Genomic DNA, 17,304 nt, shown 5'->3' with positions numbered 1-17,304 from the left:
CAGTCCAAAGAACCAAAAATACTTGTTACATGACTTTGGATTTTTATTTCTATTATTCATTGCAATTTTCCTCCTTTTTCTTTAAATGAGAAAAACCAGTAGAATCTCATGTGTAAACTTAAAGAAGTAGATTTTACAAATTATGTATAGCATAATTCTAAAATAAGAATTTCTGTATTTCCAGCTGCTTTTGTCTTATGTCTCTTGTGTTTTATCATTATTGAAATATGTTAGATGACCATTTGATGCTTATGCTCTGCTGAGAATGTACGGACTGAGTTAAACAGGCCTCATCCTTTAGGAATTTCATGTTTCAGTAAGAATACAGAGACAAATACAAAGATGGGGACAGAGACATCTGTACAGATATCAAATATATCAATAAAATATTCTGCATCAAAAATATTTTTTAAATCATTTTAAAAAATATCTTTCATCTCCTTACAATAGGCCTGAAACAATAAAGTTGTGTCCCTTTCTGGACACGTGGATCTAGATAGCATTGATCCAATAGATAAGAAGAGGGAACCTTTATTGAATTTTTATGCTCCAAGCACTATACTAAGGATTTTTTTACATGTATTATCTCATTTAATTCTTATAACATCACTATGAGGTAGTAACTTTTTTTTTCACTTTGTGCAAATAAAGAAACTGACTGAAATTTCCTCTCCTGGGGAAGTCTTAATAATTGCAGAGTTCTTCATAGGGTCAGCAGAGCTGAGGGTGATGGAGCGAGCAGTGATCTGAACCAAAGCAAAACCCTCAGGTTAGACCATTTCTGCTCTGCCATTAAAATAAGACTGTTTTCATATATGCTACTAAATACTGAATAATACCATAATTGAAAAAACATAGAGGTTTCTAAAACATTTTCAGGTTCCTTGGTTATTCATTTGTTACAGGTGTTAAGATGTTAAAGCTTAAGTCACCTGGTTAGATTCTCTTTATGGAATGGTTAGCTTTGTTCGTTTCTTTAGGCAGAAGGAGGCACCCTTAACCGTGTCCACCTGTGTTACCAATGCTTGCTATTAGTCACAAGGTGGCCTGATTAATAAAGAGGAATCAAAGAATTGGAATTTACTACTCTTTTCTACAAATAGAAAAACAAGGCAAACTATTAATGTATTTTTTATTTGAAGTATTATTCATTAAGTGAATGGGAATTCTAGAGTTACCTGATTTACAGTTTACTTCTGACTGCCTGCTGCCTGTTTTACATGAAGCTGTGATAATCTGTCTTGACTCCCTCACAAAGATGAGAAAAATATTTTCTGGAAAACTTTGTCAGTGTGGAATCATTTGTCCTATTAAATTGTGTGCTACTATGAAATATCTCTTACTGTATTTTCCACATTGTTTAACTATATTTACTTCATAATCCTGTCCTTCCAATTTTCACCTCTATTAATATTTAGGCCCCTTTGAGCTTAAATTTTAAGAAATTTTAATTTATCCTATCACACAGTAAAATTTGAATTTTTATAAGCTCAAATTGGGAAAATTAGTGACTATATTTTGAGATTTGGTATGTTTTCTTTATGTATCTATATAAAATATGAAAATTATAATTTAATCTAAGATCAAATATTTATTAATCTGTATTTCACCTTATTAATGACTTATGTTTGTTTACCACATTTTTTTTAGTTAAGCGTTTTTTTATTAATTTATTTACTTGGCTGTGGCGGGTCTTAGTTGCGGCACGTGGGCTCTTCGTTGCAGCGCTCAGGCTTCTCTTCTAGTTGTGGCGCGCAGGCTCTAGCGTGCACGGGCTCAGTAGTTGCAGTGCAGACTTAGTTGCCCCATGGCATGTGGGATCTTAGTTCCCCGACCAGGAATTGAACCCATGTCCCCTGCATTGGAAGGTGGATTCTTAACTGTTGGACCACTAAGGAAGTCCCTGTTTACCACATTTGATTCTGCTACACATTTGTTCACATTTATTGATAATCAAAAATCTGTCAGTAGAGGGACTTCCCTGGTGGTGCAGTGGTTAAGAATCCACCTGCCAATGCAGGGGACACGGGTTTGAGCCCTGGTCCGGGAAGATCCCACATGCCGCGGAGCAGCTAAGTCCGTGCACCACAACTACTGAGTCTGAACTCTAAAGCCTGCGAGCCACAACTGCTGAGCCCAAGAGCCACAATTACTGAGGCTGCGTCCCACAACTACTGAAGCCCGCATGCCTAAAGCCCATGCTCTGCAACAAGAGAAGCCACTGCAATGAGAAGCCCATGCACCGCAACAAAGAGTACCCCCGCTCTCTGCAACTAGAGAAAGCCCGCGTGCAGCAACGAAAACCCAACACAGCCAAAAATAAATTTATTTTTTAAAAAAAACCATCAGTATAAACATTGCTGACCTAGACCTTAATTGTCATTATTTTAAAAATCCATTAGCAAGACCCTTCCTAAGCCCATCTATGGACCTCATGTTAGGGAACGCTTATGTTATATAATGCATTAAATCTCTGAAATGTATTTTCATAACACCTTTTTTATAGCACTACAAATTTAATAGTGAAAATGAATTGCATCACCTTCTAAAGGAATTTAAATTTTCTATATCCTGGTCATGAGAACTTGATTTTCCAACCCGAAGTTGTTAAGGTCTGTCTGAATCACTAAAATAATGAGTTAAATCTGTTTTCTCATGATCTGCTTGTAAAGGTTAGTGAAGGACAGCACTTTGAAAGAAATGGATAATACGCATCCTTCCAGAGCTCGTGTATATTACAGCTGTCTGTTTGGACTCACTCCAACAACAGCTCAGTGACTCTTAGAGGAAGAGAATTTTAGAGGCCCTAACTGGGGCTCAGAATAATTGTACTGAAAGACACTTGCTTCCCATGCATAACCACTGCAGTGAAATTTGTTTAAAATGGTTTCTTATCCCTTAAATCCAATTGATCTCTCAGTGCTTTTGATTTTCCTTTACAAGGTATCTTCGTCTATCTTTTTTCTTGCTTATTACTGTTGCTACCACTCTTTTGTTCAGGGCCTTGTTACATTTTCCCTGGGATAATTTCAACAAATTAGTTTTCCTACTTACTCATTTATGCTGTAGGATTATAGTGACCCAAATAAAGACCCTATCCTGGAAAAGTTCACAGTCTATCAGGAAGTCAAACATGGATGTAGATAATATAATAATAATGTATTAAGGTACAGTTATAGAAATACATAAGAGGCTGGGTAACATTAAGAAAGGAAGTAATTAACTCTGGAAATAAATATTAAAGAGATTAATCAAACCATGGAATTATTGAGATTTAAATCATGTTATTTCTGTAGTAAGTGTAGAGGCAAGTTTTTGTTCTCTTGTTCTAAATAAACTAAAGGTTCATTTGTAATTTTTTAAAAAAACAGAAAAGTTTTAATGAGCAAATAGATGCAGCTGGGATGCAGCGGTGGCAACTGAGTTAGCCACAAAACTACTTTAATGTTTTCCTGTTGACCTATCTGAGAATGAGGGTAGAAAATATCTTGTCAACATATGTCTAAACAGATACACATTTGTAAATGTGTCAGTGAAATCAGATAACATTTGCTAAATGTATCAGTTAAATAAAAAAATGGTGTTTGTAAAACCTTTGGTCATTCAACATTTATGCAGCTTCTATATTTGTGGGACATATATATCTAGAAAATACAAGGTGCTTATTTTAGCAAATTGTGGCTGTTTGGGGTGATTAAGCTGCAATCGAGTCCATATAGATATCCCCTAAGTTTGCAAGTGTACGCTTAAAAATAGCTTTCTTATTTTTAATGACTTTCTGATGCAGATGTAATATTGATATTTTAGAAACAACTATTTTAAACATAATATACTTCTGAAATTAAAATCTGAATTAAAAATATATAAGATATGCTTTATGTATATTTTAAAGTAATCAAGTTAGAAAAGGTCTCTGCTGTCTTAGCCAGTGTTTATAGAGACTCATAATCCACAGTCAACTAATAGTTTTCTGTACTCTGCCTTGGTGATATTGACTCTAGAGTATTGTACTAGATTTTGGTTGCTGCATTTTGAGATGAATATTATTAGCAAAAGAACACATCCAGTGATGGCAAAGAAGATGACAACAAACTGTCTCACCTGAATTATGGTTAAAGGAATTGGGATTAAAAGACCTAGGGAAAATTCTAATCTCTGTCAATATGTTCAGAGATAGAGAAGGCAGAACTGTTGGAATAAAGAAGTTTAGGAATAACAACCTTTAGGAATAACTTTAGAAGTGCTTCACAAAAACTTCTACATCAGTTAGTGAGCTCCTAACACTGAAAATATTTAAGTGACTTATGAGATACTTCAGCATTTCAAGATTTTAACTTCACTGGCTTAAAATTAATGTCTTTGTTTTTGTTTTCAAAGTACTTAGATTGAAAGTATAGGGTTGTGGTTGTAAAGGTAGGGTTGGGATGACTTATTAGCCATTGTGCATTTAGAAAATTCTCCAGTTGCTATCAAGTAATTCTGATACCTTTTCAGAGGTAGCAAACTTTTTCTGTAAAAAGTCAGATAGTAAATATCTTAGGTTTTGCAGGCCACATGGTCTCTGTAGCACCTGCTCAACTCTACTGTTGTAGTGCAAAAGCATCGTTGACAATACGTAAACATGGTTTATTGGCTGTGTTCCAATTAACCTTTATTTACAAAAGCAGGTGGTGAGTTGGATTTGGCCTGTGGGCCATAGTTTGACAACCCTTGCCTTAAATGATGAAATCTGGAAATAACATTTTAATATAAATGGAGAAAGGCTTTCAATTTAGGAGTTAAAAACAAATTGTCAAAATGTCATTGTCTTTTTGGGCTGACAGTGCACACTAAGTGTTCAAAATACTGAATTGCCCATTGAAGTAAGAAGCCTTTCACTATAAAAGTCAAGTGACAGTGGAGAATCTGAGACTATTTTCTACTGTTCATTTCTGCTGCATATTTTGTCCTTAAAGGTGTGTTTACTCCTGCAGAGCAATATCATCCATCCCGCATGGACTGCTAATGCAGACAGACCCAACCCCTACCAAGACATAAATGCAGGTTCAGTCCTTCTAAGAACAAAAAAGACTTTCAGTGCCTCCTGCCCAAGCACAGTAATTTTTAACAGTAATTTTAATACCAGAACAAGGAAGTAAACAGAAGTCCCTGATCAGCAAGGTATCTGTTACATGTTTTGTTCTAACCTCATAAAGCAGAGGTTCTCATATCATCATTTGGTCTGTTGGCCTTTAGCTAATAGACTGTTAGAAAACGATGGTCAAATGTGGATGCTGAGTAGAAATGAATAACAGAAGAACAGGAGGCTACTCTCATAAGGCAGTCTGGCCACAGCTGAGAAGTGACCATTGACTGCTAGAAAACCAGGGGATGAGAGCGTTTTTAAATCAGTCTCCACCCTGGGATCATTGGTTTTAGGGTCAGAAATACCCTCAGACTCCTCAGTAATACTGAAAAGCTTTGCTATCTTGTATTTTCGTATAGCACAGTAGTTCATTTTATAATGAGGACTGTAATTCATCAAGAAAAGGGTAAGTTGTGAAATATATTTATATATACTCTTTTAGGAAAACAGAACTGCCCCAGTTGAAATAACTCATTATTAGATATATTTAAAAATTAGGATAGGGCTTCTCTGGTGGCGCAGTGGTTGAGAATCTGCCTGCCAATGCAGGGGACACGGGTTCGAGCCCTGGTCTGGGAGGATCCCACGTGCCGCGGAGCAACTAGGCCCCTGAGCCACAACTGCTGAGCCTGCGCGTCTGGAGCTTGTGCTCTGCAACAAGAGAGGCCGCGACAGTGAGAGGCCTGTGCACCGCGATGAAGGGTGGCCCCCGCTCGCCGCAACTACAGAAAGTCCACGCACAGAAACGAAGACCCAACACAGCCAAAAATAAATAAATAAATAAAATTAAAAAAAAAAAATTAGGATAAGCAAAACCAATTTATTTCCTAACAGTTCTGAATAATTGTGATTTGTCAATATGTGACTATTTAGTCCTGGCATTCTGAACTCCAAAGCCCAATAGAGTAGTTCCTTGACTCTTAAAGTGTTTTCTTTTTAAAAATACATTTTTGTCACCTCAGACCTCCAAATTGCATAGATTCATATTTTAAATATTAATCTTAGAGTGATTTATCCCCCTCTACTGCTTTTCAAATAAGTTTTTCTTTGTAAATAGGTTATGCCCTTAAGTTTGGATAATTCCACCTTCTTTATCAACATTTAATTTTTTCTGTAGTGTAAAGGCCATTTATTTAAAACGTTACGTACTCTGATTTCTTAACTTTAGGGATTTTCCTCCAAATTTGGGAAATTGAGAAGATAAAGTTTTTACACCTTGGTTTAATGTTTATTTGGTTATATCCTATATTTAAAAACAATTTTTTTAAGAAATCTGAATTTAAAAATCATGAAAAAAATGTCATGTCATTCTTGTGTTCAAAATACTTCAGAGACTCCGTTTTACTTAGAGTGTACTACATAAAATTCAAACTCCTTAAAATGGAGTCTGCTCACCTTTCTGGCCCCTGCCTACCTCTCACCCCTCCTTCTTTATCACATATCCTACCTATTCTCATGCACTTCATACTCAAGTAATAAAAACAGCTTGTATTGCTGGTAAAAGGTGCATTCTTTCATGGTCTGTGACTTTGCACACATACTCTTGTGGCAATCTAAAACACCCTCCTCGTCTAGCTCTCCCATGTCCAAGCCACCTCTTCTCTGCAAAATCCCTACTAATCTGTGATACTCAGACTTTACCTTTGTGATGCCTTCCCTAGCCTCCTCAGGCAGTTGGAGATTTCCTGTGACTTTTCCAAAGTTCATATTCTGTCTTATAACAATTTTCCATTGTTAAAGTTGTTCCTGTGTCTTGTCTTTCCCCAGTAAACTAAACAACCAAAGAGAAAGCATCTATTTACCATTGTTTTCATACTATTTAACCTAGAACCTGGCACAAGCAAGTATTTCTCCAAAAAGGAGGATTCCTCACACCTAAGCCATAAATAGCTGTACCAATTAAATGGGGATACTAGGGGTTTGGGGAACTAGAAGCAGCTGCAAAAGTACCAGCATCTGAGCCACATTCTAAACTCATCTGTGAGCCTTGCAATACCAGTGCTACCTTCAAGTTTCAGCACTTGACACTGGCGCTGCTTTATGAAGCTGAAGCTCCTTATTTACTTGCTTCCCTCTGTAAAAGAACCCAAGCTCCTTTTTCCCATCCCTAACTGATGCTCGTCCTGAATAATTCATAATAGCTTGAAAAGATAATATGGGTATACTTAACAGGTTTATTAATAATATTTAACATTTTTGAGTGCTTACAGTGTGCCAGTCTCTTTGCTTACATGTTTTTCATATATTACCTCATCTAATACCACAGTCTGATGAAGTATATGCCATTATCCCAACATAACAAATTGGGGCAGTGGGTGGCAGGGGTGGGGAGTGATATAAGGTGCCATGAGATGAATTAAACTGCTCAAGGCCATACAACTATTAACTAAGGCAGACAGAATGTGAATCCAGTGTAACTTCAGAGCCCATTCTCTTATTTACCACCAGTGAATATTCCTGCCATAACTGAAGCCCAAATAGCAGCATGGTTATAATGTACACTTTGAAATCATCTAGACCTGGATTCAAAATCCGTATCTAACATTTACTGGTGGCGAATAACTTTACTTCTCTGATCTTCGGTTTTCTCGTATGTAAAATGGTTATTACCTACACCAAAAGGGTTATTGCCTGCATAAGTGCAAGATGCATACTAAATACTAAGTGTTAGCTCCATTTGCCTCTTCTACACTTCTGTTCTTGTGAGCTCTGAGGTAGTGGTTTGAACAGAATAAGGCCTGGCAGAAGAAGACAAAGTTAACTTCCTCTCTCTTCTGTATAGTACTACCAGAGTGTCGACCAGTGCCTGCCTTCCAGGATCGCCAAGTGTTTTATAGCTGTGATTGCATTTATTCTCTTAATGAGAAGGGCATGTCTTGAGTATTTACTAGTTGTTAATTGCCCATAAATATACTATAGTAGAATAAGGATTAGAATCAGTGATCTCCTGTTGTACTAGACTTCTCTTTTGCTAATTCTTAGGAAACATATGGGACTCTGGGGGTTGTTATTTATTATATATAAAATAGTTGCCCGCATGATTCCGTAACATAGATCAGTTAGTGCCATTCAACAAAGAAAACTATAAACACAGCTGCTGTTTTAGTGTGGTTTGTGGTTTGGTTTTGTTTTTGTTTGAACTTTTTTGTGCAGGCAGATCATCATTTAAAAGTAGTCATTTGGCATTTTCCCTTGCATTCTTCAGATTTTTTTGTATGTTTTTAAAAAGCTTAGCTTAAGTCAGTTTATAATTATGCACTCAGATTGATCCATCTGGTCTTTTTGCTAGCCAATGAATTTTCTTTTAAAAGTATAGAAAATAGGATAATTATATTTTAAATCCTATAACTTCAGTGAGTCCCTTTTATAAATTTGAAGAAAATATTTTCAGGTATTAAAAAATAATTTTTTATTCCTTATTGTCTTTCAATTGATTTCTGTATTTCCAGAGGTAGGGAGAGGGCTTGAAATTTCTCCTATTTCCACTCCTCACCTCCTTCATATGTTATAACTCTGAAGCATAAACACTTGTTTGCAACTGAGAATGGGTACAGCAGAAATGTCTGATCAAAATAGGTTCTATTGTTGTCTCTAGATTGCACTGGCTATGAGGAGAAAGATGGATTGTAGGGGGCAAATGTAGATGTAGTAAGACTTACATTTAGGCCTTTGCAGTGGTCCAGACAAGAAATAGTAGTGGCCTGACCCAAGGTACTAAGAGATTCAGGATATAGAATTAACAGAATTGGTTGATGGATTAGCTGTTGGCGAGCATGACATAAAGGAGTCAGAGATAGGTTTCTGGATTAGATATATCGTGCTCCTCACCTCTTTCTCACTGTGTTTGTTCAGCTCCAGCTTATCCCTAAAGAATTTAGTTTATATGTTACCTCCTATGGAAAACTTTCCCACTCCAACTTCCATTAAGTTAGGTGACCACTCTATGTGCTTTTATAGCACCTGGCACTTCATGAGAACATTTTTTTTCTGTTTTGTACCTGTGAATTTATTACCCCACACCCATATACACATAACCTTCACACTCTTGACTTTCTCTTGTGAGAGCAAGGGCCATGCCTGTCTTACTTATCATCATATTCCCAGCACCTAACATGGTCCTGGGGGCAACATCAATACATTTTTGGTGAATAAACAAAGTGTCATTTATAGCTATTGTCTACAGTGCCTGATAGAGTAATTGAATATGTAAGTTATCTGGGCTCTTTTTTGATTCATTCCTCTTGCTTAACTTTTATTTCTTCTTTATTTTCTTAATATCTCAGACCTTATTTTTTCTTATATCTTTACAGTTTAGCTTACTGAATAAAAGAAAATATAAACAGCAAGAAATAAAATTTTGTTTTGTGGGTTTTGACAGTATCTTCCAAAGGAACCCCTAAGGTTGTTGACATCTAAAATAAATGAGGGCTTCAGATTGTAATAATACTTAATATTTTTCCAAATAATATAAGTGCTTAACACAGTGTGTTGGAACATTATACTGACAAAAAGAGTCATTGGATATGTAGATCAGTTCATTTCAATCAGAAGTATTAGGACTGGGTTATTTGATAAAAGGGATGGATCATTGCAAATTCATCATTATATCTCAAGGAAAATGCATTGATGACACTTTACATTATAGTGAATATATAACTAAATTATACTTAAAAGCTTATTATACTTAAGCTTTATACTTAAGTAAATTTAATTATACTTAAAATACTTAGGGCTTCCCTGGTGGCGCAGTGGTTGGGAGTCCGCCTGCCGATGCAGGGGACACCAGTTCATGCCCCGGTCCGGAAGGATCCCACATGCCACGGAGCGGCTGGGCCCGTGAGCCATGGCCGCTGAACCTGTGCGTCCAGAACCTATGCTCTGCAACGGGAGAGGCCACAACAGTGAGAGGCCCGCGTACCGAAGAAAACCAAAACAAAAAAAAAATTTAGATATGGTCTAAGATATCACTTAGACAATAATCAATACAAAAAAGGAAATTACAATGATTTTTCTTTCTTAAGAAAGAAAAAAAGACTAAGCTATGTAAATTCTAGTTACCATAGGGTGGAAGTAGGGGTGTAAAAGCAAAAGGATTTGACTTCTCTAGCCTTTACTCATCTGTAAAATAAAAACAATGGACCCATGATCTAAAAGAGCCTTTCCAGCCCAAATTCTGTTGCTCCATAAAATAGAAAAGAATGATATATTACGGGAATTTTGGGTTCAGTTGCAACTTACTATTTATTCTCTCCATAGCCCCAGCTCTGTCTTGTTAAGAACTGACTTTAAAAGTCCATTCAAATAAAACTTTTTTTTATTGAATGAATTTATTAAATACAAGTGATTTTTTTTTCTAATTTCTGCTTTGGAATCAGTTCTTCTAGCCTAATTAGGAGCAACAATCTAAGATGAATTGTAATTACTTACCCTAATCATTTCAAACTACAGAAAATGAATTTTTGCATTTAGTAATACCATAAATGTATTCTTTGATGGTTGTTTCTCTTTTAACGTATGTTTTCTTTCTTTGGTTTAGATTTCTGCTTTGGGACAGCCACGCATCTAATTCCTTAAAGTACTTTTATATGTAAAACTTGTAAAGGATCAGAACAATGCCTCCAAGACCATCATCAGGTGAACTGTGGGGCATCCACTTGATGCCCCCAAGAATCCTAGTAGAATGTTTACTACCAAATGGGATGATAGTGACTTTAGAATGCCTCCGTGAGGCTACATTAATAACTATAAAGCATGAACTATTTAAAGAAGCGAGAAAATACCCTCTCCATCAACTTCTTCAAGATGAATCTTCTTACATTTTCGTAAGTGTTACCCAAGAAGCAGAAAGGGAAGAATTTTTTGATGAAACAAGACGACTTTGTGACCTTCGGCTTTTTCAACCCTTTTTAAAAGTAATTGAACCAGTAGGCAACCGTGAAGAAAAGATCCTCAATCGAGAAATTGGTATGATAAAATTTTGAAATGGCCTTGTCATTCTATTCTAAATGCAAATAACTATGAAGCTTAACTATTTTCTCATTAGTAAAATATTTTGTCTGAACTGGTTAATAACCTTTGTAATCTTAAATAAATAGATTTCAAAATAAAAATCATTACAAATCTAAAGTTTTTTTGACTGTTAGGCTGAGGAACTGTTTTTAACACCTTGATATTATTCTGTAAAGTTTTCTTTAAGAAGTATCATTTGTAGGGATGATTTATATTTGTTATATCCCAGTTTTGTTTTGTCTTTTAAAAAATAATTGATATGAATAATGTTTGCTACCTTTGCTCCAAATTGCCAAACAGATCATATTTTATATATTAAAAGTATTTGCGATCTTGTCAATTCTTACTATATGTATTCATCAAAAATTTTATTAACAAAGAGAAACTTCTTTATTGTGATCTTCCATACCTACCAAGTTCCCTATTTACAATAAACATGGTCTTACTGTGTGTTTAACAGAATGTTATATTCTCTATATAATTTTTTTAAGGTTTTGCTATTGGCATGCCAGTGTGTGAATTCGATATGGTTAAAGATCCAGAAGTACAGGACTTCCGAAGAAATATTCTCAATGTTTGTAAAGAAGCTGTGGATCTTAGGGATCTCAATTCACCGCATAGTAGAGCAATGTATGTCTATCCTCCAAATGTAGAATCTTCACCAGAACTGCCAAAGCACATATATAATAAATTGGATAAAGGTAAGAAAATTGTAAATCTACCATAATTGGTCACTGTAGTGAAAACTTTTATCTGTGCGTATATCTTTGTACAGTCTTTTTTTTGGGGGGGGGCCAGCTGCTCCGCAGCATGTGGGATCCTCCCGGACCAGGGCACGAACCCATGTTCCATGCTTGGGCAGGCAGACTCTCGACCACTGCGCCACCAGGGAATCCCTGTACAGTCTTTTTATCCTAGCTAGATGATAAGCTTCTTGAAGGCAGGGAATGCTTTACTGACAACATATAGCTGAGTGCCAAGTACACAACTTTTTTTTTTTAAATCTTGAATTATTTTATTTGTGTGTGTCCTCATGAAATGTGTAATACTTTGTGTGCTGTATTTTCTTTATAATTGAATTTATTTACTTATTTTTTATTGGGGTATAGTTGTTTTACAATGTTGTGTTAGTTCCTGCTGTACAGCGAAGTGGAGTTCCCTGTGCTATACAGCAGGTTCTTATTAGTTATCTATTTCATACGTATTAGTGTATATATGTCAATCCCAATCTCCCAGTTCATCCCACCCTCATCCCCCACTTTCCCCCCTTGGCATCCATACATTTGTTCTCTACATCTGTGTCTCTATTTCTGCCTTGGAAACTGGTTCTTCGGTACCATTTTTCTAGATTCTGCATATATGCATTAATATACAATATTTGTTTTTCTCTTTCTGACTTACTTCACCCTGTATGACAGTCTCTAGGTCCATCCAGGTCTCTACAAATGACCCAATTTCATTCCTTTTTATGGCTGAGTAATATTCCATTGTATATATATACCACATCTTCTTTATCCATTCGTCTGTCGATGGACATTTAGGTTGCTTCCATGACCTGGCTATTGTAAATAGTGCTGCTATGAACATTGGGGCACGTGTGTCTTTTTGAATTATTGTTTTCTCTGGGTATATGTCCAGTAGTGGGATTGCTGGGTCATATGGTAATTCTTTCTTTAGTTTTTTGAGGAACCTTCCTACTGTTCTCCATAGTAGCTGTATCAACAGTGCAAGAGGATTCCCTTTTCTCTGCACCCTCTCCAGCATTTATTGTTTGTTGATTTTCTGATGATGCCCATTCTAACCAGTGTGAGGTGATACCTCATTGTAGTTTTGATTTGCATTTCTCTAATAATTAGTGATGTTGAGCATCTTTTCATGTGCCTCTTGGCCATCTGTATGTCTTCTTTGGTGAAATGTCTATTTAGGTCTTCCACCCATTTTTAGATTGGGTTGTTTGCTTTTTTGATATTGAGCTACATGAGCTGTTTGTATATTTTGGAGATTAATCCTTTGTCCGTTGATTCATCTGCAAATATTTTCTCCCATTCTGAGGGTTGTCTTTTTTTTCAGGTACACAACTTGTGTGCAGTAAGTAGTGATTGATTGAATGAATGTGTGCATATGGTGCTGATCTCTTGGTGAATTGTTTATCTCAGAATAAAACTGAAAAAAAAAAAGCATTGAGTTTGAAATTCACTGTTACAGAATTATAGCTGATTATCTTTTTACAAATAAAAATAAGTATAAATAGAAATATTTTATGAAATTTTGGGGAAACGTCACACATTCTTACTATATGCAAAGAAAAAGTAAATTTCCTAATCTTAATGTTAGATGCAGTATTTAACTCTGATCATAGTGAATGATAATATATAAGTCGACTTTTGACAATATATCAATTTCTAGAATTAAGTGTACATGAGAATATATAAACTAATTGTTTTAGAAATAAAAATATCATTGTGTCAGATAAATATTTGTATTTTTCAGAATAACAAAGTGAAGTTTTTAATTGAAAGTTATAGAATAGGTTAACTTAATACACTATTAAATATAATATTCTCTCAGTAGAATGAATTAAGACATCTTATCACTATTTTAGACATATTTTTCAAAGTAGTTTAATGCTTATATAACATAAGTTCTTCATTAAAAGTTCATTTCTGGGCTTCCTTGGTGGTGCAGTGGTTGAGAATCTGCCTGCCAATGCAGGGGACACGGGTTCAAGCCCTGGTCCGGGAAGATCCCACATGCTGCAGAGTGGCTGGGCCCACGTGCCACAACTGCTGAGTCTGCGCTCTGGAGCCCACAGGCCACAACTGCTGAGCCCCACAGGCTGCAAGTGCTGAAGCCTGTGTGCCTGGAGTCTGTGCTCCATGAGAGGGGCCACTGCAGTGAGAGGCCCGCGCACCACAACGAAGAGTGGCCCCCACTCGCCGCAACTAGAGATAGCCTGCGCACAGAGCAAAGACCCAACACAGCCAAAAATAAATAAAGAAAATAAAGAAATTTTTTAAAAATTCATTTCTACTTTAGCATACTTTTTAAAATGGAATGCTCTTTTTATTTTTCCCCACTATTTATGAAATATTTCCAACATATAGAAAGTTTGAAAGAATTTTACTCTGGATACCTACACGACTCTAACATAGTTTTAATCTTTTCATTTTCATTATTTTTTTTTTTTTGGTCCCCCAGCTTAAAGCTTAATTATTCTTCTTAAAAGGAAAATAAATAGAAAATTTATTTTTTTCCCCTTCCTCCCCCATCTTTTCTCTCATTCTGATTCAGCATCTTTCTTTAAGTCTCCATGATTCTTTCCCCCAGTTCCCAGAAACTCTTCTACTTAAGGTACTATTGAACCTTTGATGCCATCATGAGTCACTCTTCACAGGGGTTGTATCTGTGAAGTATGTCATGTAGTTTAGAATGGAAATTAGCTTGGTCTCAGGTAATTGAGACACACAGTAGTCACAGTTTTGTGTGCTTGCCTTAAAACATGAGGTTTGGGCATGGTTTGGCAGCCCTATCAGTTTTGAAGATTTGGTCATTCTACCTGATAATTACCTGTATTTAATTAAGGTTGATTATAAGTCATTATGGTTAGTGCATACTTTTGGAAATTTGTCTCTTGAAAAATGAAATATATGTGGTGACTGCATCTAATATTATTTTCCTATTATAGGGCAAATAATAGTGGTGATTTGGGTAATAGTTTCTCCAAATAATGACAAGCAGAAGTATACTCTGAAAATCAACCATGACTGTGTGCCAGAACAAGTAATTGCTGAAGCAATCAGGAAAAAAACTCGAAGTATGTTGCTATCATCTGAACAACTAAAACTCTGTGTTTTAGAATATCAGGGCAAGTATATTTTAAAAGTGTGTGGATGTGACGAATACTTCCTAGAAAAATATCCTCTGAGTCAGTATAAGGTGAGTAACAAGTTTCAAAGATCTTACTTTTAAATTTAAAAGGTAATCACATTGGGAACTGGTATCTGTATTTAGGACATAGTTTTTGAAAATTAAAAACAAATTTTTTTTGGCTGTGCTGCACAGCTTACAGGATCTTAGTTCCCCCATCAGGGACTGAACCCACGCTCCAGCAGTGAAAGTGCCAAGTCCTAACCGCTGGACTGCCAGGGAATTCCCAAAATTAAATAATTAATATTAGTAAATAGATTAATAAGTTTATTTTTTACACTATATTTAATTTGAGAGACTGATGAATTTGAGACGACAGATGCTATTCTTTTAGATTTTATATAATTAATATTTGGGGACCTGACTACATATATGGGTAAGCTGATTAATGTTTTACAATTGTAACAATAGATATATCATTATTCAGATACAAACATTTGATTTGGTGACTGTTTAATTGTGCCATGAGGTAAGATATAATAATGCTTCAGGTATTCTACATGCAAAAAATGCATCGTGTGCTTTTCTGGATAGGTCCAGTTCTATAGTGGAAATACTTTTATAGCCAATAGGAATTTTAAATAACATGGAACTTGCCCAAAAGGCTTTTCATGTGCCTTACTTTTTTTAAAAAGGGTTTGTTGTGTTCATTTGAATAGGCAGTGTAAGCAATAAGGTAAATGTGTTCTTTGTCAAAAAAAAAAAAAAATTGGCAGTTATAGTAATCCCCAAATATGGGGTATTTAATGATTTTTATCCCCTCCCAAGCAGTGGCACTAGAAGGAATTAAAATAAACATTTCAAAAAATCCATGATCTATAGTTAATTAAGGTGTACTATAAATACTTCCCTACTCTCTATTTCTATTCATTAAATAAATACCTATAAGAAGCAACTGTATTTGTACCAAGCATATGTCAAGTGCTGATTTACAATACCAAGCAAGACATGGTTCTGGCTTTTAGGTTGCTTACAGTATAGTAGGGCTTATGGGTAAGAAAATAGGTTTTTGTAATATGTGTACAGTTGCTTGAAAATCTATCCTAACTACCATTTCAGAGTTCAAACCAATGCATTTTAATATTTTTTAAAACATATTCCATAATTTTATTAGTCTCCTCTCTTTGTGGTTTTTGGCTTTTTTTGTTCTGTTTTTTTTTTAACAAAACAAATATTTCTCAAGAAATGTTGGGACAGAAGAACAAGTGGGCAGCACCTCTTGGATTTGACATCAGTATGACTTAATAGATTGAATGGCAGAGGCTTCCTAAATGATGTTGCTTTTCCTTTAACAAGCACCTGCAGTATGTTTTCAGTTGGCTAGAAAACATCTACCTCAGCTTATAGCCCTTTTCTGTAATTCTAATATCTAGTGTTTTCATAATGAGTATCTTCTTATCCTTATTTTTAATTCCTTTTTTCTTTTCTTTCTTTTTCCTTCCAGTTAAAGGTAGAACTACAGTCTAAAAAGCTGACCTTTGTTTTTCTTTTCTTTTATACAATTTATATTCCAAGATGTGTTTGGTTTATCTGTGCTAAAACCTAACTCCCAAATGTTAGTTTTTAAAATGTTATAAATATAGCAACTGCTAAGAAATGTGTCTATAATGTTTGATTTTTTTAATTACCTTTGCAGATTAGTATGTAAATTCTCATAGTACTCTTATATGTTGCCTTTAAAATGAAAAACCTTACAAGAAATGCCTTCTCTCCTCCCACCTTAATCTCTTACAGTATATAAGAAGCTGTATAATGCTTGGGAGGATGCCCAATTTGATGCTGATGGCTAAAGAAAGCCTCTACTCTCAACTGCCAATGGACTGTTTTACAATGCCATCTTATTCCAGACGCATCTCCACAGCTACACCATATATGAATGGAGAAACATCTACAAAATCCCTTTGGGTTATAAATAGTGCACTTAGGATAAAAATTCTTTGTGCAACCTATGTGAATGTAAATATTCGAGACATTGACAAGGTAAGGTCAAGTGTTGATGTTTATTATTGTATATAAATTATTTTATATAAATCTTTTTTATTGAAGTATATAATAATCTGTTGACCTGCAGTATGTTTTCAGCTGGCTAGAAAACATCTACCTCAGCTTATAATCATTTTCTGTAATTCTAATATCCCTAATTCTAATAATTCTAATACCCATAATTCTAAGCTCTTAAAACCAAACTTTTACAGAATTCATTTGGCAGGAAAACCTGACCTAACCTGAAGCGAGGTTTTTTA

General features: G+C 35.4%; 1 protein-coding gene across 1 annotated transcript in view; it reads left to right on the top strand.

Annotated features, from left to right (window-relative positions):
• Positions 1 to 17,304, top strand: part of PIK3CA (phosphatidylinositol-4,5-bisphosphate 3-kinase catalytic subunit alpha) — a 106,501-nt gene that overhangs the window by 63,431 nt on the left and 25,766 nt on the right. Inside the window, exons 2-5 of the mRNA XM_060011101.2 lie at positions 10,662 to 11,089; positions 11,626 to 11,835; positions 14,820 to 15,070; positions 16,796 to 17,041. Coding sequence (XP_059867084.1) covers positions 10,738 to 11,089; positions 11,626 to 11,835; positions 14,820 to 15,070; positions 16,796 to 17,041 — 1,059 coding nt within the window. The 5' untranslated portion in view covers positions 10,662 to 10,737. The remainder of the gene's footprint in view (positions 1 to 10,661; positions 11,090 to 11,625; positions 11,836 to 14,819; positions 15,071 to 16,795; positions 17,042 to 17,304) is intronic.

This window comes from Delphinus delphis, chromosome 4, assembly GCF_949987515.2.
Source record: "Delphinus delphis chromosome 4, mDelDel1.2, whole genome shotgun sequence".
In the NCBI taxonomy this organism is placed as follows: Eukaryota; Metazoa; Chordata; class Mammalia; order Artiodactyla; family Delphinidae; genus Delphinus; species Delphinus delphis.
The sequence above is the reverse complement of the archived record's forward strand: the minus strand, read 5'-3'. Positions and strand labels throughout refer to the sequence as shown.